We start from the raw sequence: 5,567 nt of genomic DNA on the forward strand, positions 1-5,567 counted from the left end.
TATAGTGGACAAATTAAAAGGTCTAATTTATAGTGGAATGATGTTTTTTTGTTCTCAAGTAAATCGAAAAATTTAATTAGTATGTTTAAAACAATTTTAACACTACAATACAAATTTTTTTAAAAATAAATAAATAAAAATCACAAATCTAATCCTTAAATTTGTGGTATCCACAAAAAAATTAATAATCATAAATCTAATTCTTAAATTTGTAGTATCCATAAAAAAATACACTAAATTTTTACATTATTAAAAAACATCATTACAACTCCAACACTAAAAATAAAAAGCGTAATATAAATTATATAAAATCAATATATTAAGCTTTTAAAATTATTTAAATATTTCAGTTTTCAATTTTAATTATGTCATATTCTTTCATTTTCTTTCCCTTTAATCAAACTCTATATTTATATGGTCTGTCTTTTCTAATACCGGCTTCTTGTGGCCTAGCTAATCCGAAGGAAAAAAAAAAGGATATATATATATAAGGAAACCAATATATATACACATTATTAGGTAATAAAAAAATTATATTATTGTAAAAGATATTTTAAAAAATTATAGATATTAAGGATGAAAGTATTTTTTTTAATTTTTATATCAAATAAAAATACTTCTTCTATGTAGTATAGGATAGAACACATTATAGTTCTCTTAAAAAAAGTGATCAAAATTTATTATTTTGGTCTTTACTTTTAGTCATTAACTAATTTTAGTCTAATAATTTAATAACATATTTTTAGCCTACATTTTTTTAGTCTATTTTTTTTCTCACTAAAATAATAATAAAGAGAGATGGCCTTATAAGAAAGAAATTTAAAAAGTTTTATACGAACTTCACTTTATCATTATACGTATACCTCTATGTTCTATCATATGATTAAACTTTACTACTTTCATATACGTCACTTTTATTCCCACTAATACCTAAATTTTGGCGAATAAACCTAAAGCAATGTATATCTTTTCAAACAAGTTCTGGAAGAGATGTAGAATATATAGTATAATACTATAAATGATGGGGCTGTAAAGAGAAGGAAGAGACAGAACATGAAATTACATGACCTACCCCCTTTAAAGTTTCTGAAAGTATTTTTGCTCCTATAACTATATATATTATTTTTAATATATATGTTTTTTTATACCATCATTATCATTGCTCATCATTACTCATAACTAAGATCTATCTTTATCATCCTTATCAACATATAGAAGTGAAGGTTTGAGGGATGGTGTATGTGGTGTGAGATGTGGTGGGAATGAAAGGAGTGTTAGTTAAGAACTTAACTAAGACAAAGAAAAAGAGGATATCATAATTTTAAGAGTTTTTTTAAAAACTATTTAGATAATAGTAATAAAGAAAAAGAAAATAGTGTAGTTCCAATGTAGCTCTTATTAACAGTTAACAACAATGATAGATCATGACATCACTAATTCTCACAACTCAATTTTGGCTCTAAGGGGGTGGGACTAAAAGAACATGGGATCTTGGTAAGAGTTTGGGTCTTATTTCCAAGGATGATGATGGAGTAACTGAGGCTTTGGCAAATATGAATATTCATGGTCTATTGTGGCGGTTTTAATCTATAGAGAATTTCATTATTTTCTTTTTTTTTTTATTCTCTAAGTGTTAGTTTTAATTTTGGGTCTTAGTAATTAGTTTATTTTTTGCTGTTTTAAGTCTCTCGAATGTAATATGTGCATATGGTGTAACTTTGTTTGTCTCTTTTAGAGTCAAGCGTGTATAAAATATCGACAGAAAAAAAAAGTGTTTAATGTTAAGGGATCTTAAAATTAAGGGTAAAGTATTAAATTAGTCTTTATATTTGGATATAATTCTATTTTTGTTTTTAAAATTTAAAACGTTCTATTTAAATTTAAAAAAGTTTTATTTAGTTTCAATGTAGTCCCACCATGAGGTCAAAATTAAATAATTAACAAAATGTCCTACATAACAGCAGTACAAGAAAAAATCGATAATATAGAGAATAAATATAAGTTACAGAGGCACAAAATCAATTATGAATGTATCAATACATTTATTTATCATTCTCTTTAATTTTATAGAAAATATTTTATTTAAATTGTAAGAAAAATGATAAATAAATGTATTGATGCATCCATGATTGATTTTGTGTCTCTAGATCTTGTACTTGTTTTTCAAATTATCGACCATATTCTTGTACAATGAAGAGCTAAATAAAATTATTTTGGATTCAAATAGAACATTTTAAACCGTCTAAATACAGAGGATCAATTTAATATTTTATCCTAAAATTAAATTAAAATGCTTTGCATAAGTATTGTTCAAAAAACTAATTTCAAATATATATATAAATTGTTAAAATTAGTTATTTATCCAGTATTTCTCTTCAAATTAAAGATGCGAGTGTCATGTCCGATAGATAGAATAATGTTAATTGTTAAAACTTAAAAGCGAGTAGGTCAAAATCCTAAGGTGGGGGACGACAAACCCACATGGGTCCATTGAATTTTGTCCAATAAGGATGTTTGTGGCACTTTCGGCAGAACGTTAGTGGAATTTCATCATTTTTCTCTTATTTTTTTTTTTAAATATCACGTCTTAAAAATATGATAAATCTCAATTTTATTTATTTAAAGAATTAGGAGCGAGGATGAATTTTAGAATGAAAGAATTATTATAACATCTAATCATGGTGAATGCATCATTACTGAAGAATTAGAAGAATGATTAATAATTAGTAAGGGTGTTTTAAGAATTATCCATAAAATTTAAAGGATAAAATATTCTTTTTATTTTTAATATTTGTAATTTTTTAAAAATATTTTTAGCATTTAATTTTATTCAAATTTATCTTTAACGTTTTCAATTTGTATCAAAATTATTCCTAAACATTAATTCTATCTAAAATATTAAAGACAAAACTAAAAAATACATAAATAACTTTGACATAAATAAAAAATATTAGAGACAAAATATTGACTGAGTCTAAAATATTAAAAATATATTTCTTTTAAATTATAAATATTAAAAACAAAATATATATTTTACTTAATTTAAAATTTTAATGGGAAATTAAACTCCATCTAGATCGTTGAGTTAGGTATTTTTCATTCTTATGAAATCTTTTTATGGTGACACTATTTATTTGCTTCCTCTCAGTGCCACACTAGAATGCAATTAGTGGAGGTAATAAAATGACGGTTAAAATTCAGGTAAAGTCGACTTCAGGTGAAGTTGATATTTAAAAGTCGTTAGATAAAAATTTAGTCAAATCAATCAAATCATCTAATGGCTCTAAATATTAATTCCATGTGAAGTCAACTGCACCTGGATTTTTAGGTAAAATGAGCGATAAGTACCATGATGATAATGGCTAGAATTGAATCCACTCATTCCCTAAGAAAGCGCATCACATGCATGTGCGTGTAGTTTGTGTTTTGTTCAGTTTGAGTTTCAGTTCCAGAAACTCATTAATTGAATTTATGACCATATATCATACGACAAAGGATCAGACCAATCATGAAATTAAGAAGATGCCGTGCACCCATTTCGAAGCAGAAACCCTACTGTTATTTATACCATCACCCATGCATTTTGAACTGATTTTGCTTAAGGACAAAATTCATAAGCATGCATTTAAGTTAGTAGATACTAATCCTTAGCTTATTCCTTCATCATCACATTAAAAGATAATATAATACACCTTAGTGGATTTTAATTTGTGTTTGACTAAATCAATAATGGGATGCAAGCGATTGAAAACCAGAACAAGATTTTACGGGGACAAATTAATAAGATCAAAATAATAACAAGATATACCGATAAGGTGATAACCAAGATTCAACACATACTCACCTCAATAAATTTAAAAAAAATTGATATATTATTATTGCAGAAAAGCTTGTATATATGTATACCTATGTAATTAACCAAAAGTAATAATTATCATGCACCTTGTTTAGTAATATGTTTTTTTTAAATATATCAAATTATTTAATTGTTGTTAACTCACCTCATGTCACCCATTTAACATTCTTATAAACATGTTTGATTTCAAGCCAAGTAGTATTATCAGATTAATCATTTACTTCATTTTTTGTAAGAAAAAAAAGACATATACATACATACATACATGTTATTAACACACACGCACACGACACGACACAAACCAATAATTTTTTAAATAAAAAAAATTACAAACTGAAAGGGGGAGGGTGTGATGATCATGAGAATCTCAGGTGGGAGGAGCATGACCGGAGGAAGAAGAAGAAGAAGAAGAAGAAGAAGAAGAAGAAGAAGAAGAAGAAGAAGAAGAAGAAGAAGAAGAAGAAGAAGAAGAAGAAGAAGAAGAAGAAGAAGAAGAAGAAGAAGAAGAAGAAGAAGAAGAAGAAGAAGAAGAAGGAGAAGAAGAAGAAGAAGAATTCGCTAACAACAAGTTAGCGAGAGCAGTCATGGCGCGAACCTGCATCTCAAGAGCAGGTATATAATCAATGGCTTCTTCTAGAATCACCGGAAGAGGTTCCTTCCTGCAACCAGGAACCAACCTTCCCAACAACCTCACTTTCTTCTGAACCGCCGGAACTGTCTTTACCTTCAATCGAACCACGTTCAACCGGGTTCTTGTTCTTCTCGACTTGACTATCGGCCCCACTCTTTTCTTCTTCTTCTTTATCTTGTTCTTCATGAAGCGCAGCTTGAGCCGGTTCGTGAGTATGGCGCGGCTCCACCGGCTTCTACCTCTTGCGGCGCTGGCAAGAACTCTGTCGGCGGTTTCGCGGATGGACTTACCGCCGCCCGATAGGGTGGATCCGGCGAGGGCTTGCCGGAGTTTGGTGGAGTAGAGGTTTTGTTGTGTTTGGGATTTCCATTTGTTGACTTGGCGGTTGTTCTTCTGTTTGTGGTTCTTGGAATGAGGCTTTTTCTTCTTGTTGTGGTTGTGCACGTGCGAGTCACGTGATGGGGTAGAGGTGAGTGCTGTTGGGATCAGAGATGGTGAACCCATCTCTGAATTGAGTTTCATGGTTTGTGTTTGTGAGAGAGAGGAAGTTAAAGCTTCTATGTTTTTGAGATTTCTATTTAAAGGAAAAGGGAAATTTGGGGGAATTTGTTTAATTTATATTGGATTGGAAAAAGGGCGAAAGAAAACGGAAAAAAAAGAAGGTGGTGGAGAGAAGAACGGAACGGGAACGGGAACGGGGTTGAAGAAGCTAAGGATGGAGGGGGTGGGTGAGGTGTCCCTTCAATGGAGGTTGAAGGGGAGAGACTAATGGTGGGGGACACTTATATAATAGGGACTCACAACACCCCCTTTCCCTTTCATATTCTTGTTAATAATTTAGATTAATTAAAACTAAGATTTAAATGTTTAAAGCTTAATCACACTTGACCAACTATAATTGGATTTAGTGAAACAAGTTCATCTATTTATTATACACTAAGGTGTAAATAGCTCGGATGATAAACTATGGGTTGACTTGACTTGTTTGATAAAAAAAAATTGTATATTTAAAGAATTATTTTTCATTTGTATATCTATTTTATTATTAATATTAGATTAACAGTAGATTTTACTCATATA

The 5,567-nt window shown here is 29.4% G+C and overlaps 1 protein-coding gene across 1 annotated transcript in view; it reads right to left on the reverse strand.

The window, feature by feature from the left end:
* LOC107483409 (transcription factor bHLH147) overlaps positions 1-5,293 on the reverse strand; it is an 8,439-nt gene extending 3,146 nt beyond the window's left edge. Inside the window, exon 1 of the mRNA XM_052260448.1 lies at positions 4,324-5,293. Coding sequence (XP_052116408.1) covers positions 4,324-5,009 — 686 coding nt within the window. The 5' untranslated portion in view covers positions 5,010-5,293. The remainder of the gene's footprint in view (positions 1-4,323) is intronic.
* Between the last annotated feature and the right edge of the window lie 274 nt (positions 5,294-5,567).

Source organism: Arachis duranensis, chromosome 4 (assembly GCF_000817695.3).
Source record: "Arachis duranensis cultivar V14167 chromosome 4, aradu.V14167.gnm2.J7QH, whole genome shotgun sequence".
In the NCBI taxonomy this organism is placed as follows: domain Eukaryota; kingdom Viridiplantae; phylum Streptophyta; class Magnoliopsida; order Fabales; family Fabaceae; genus Arachis; species Arachis duranensis.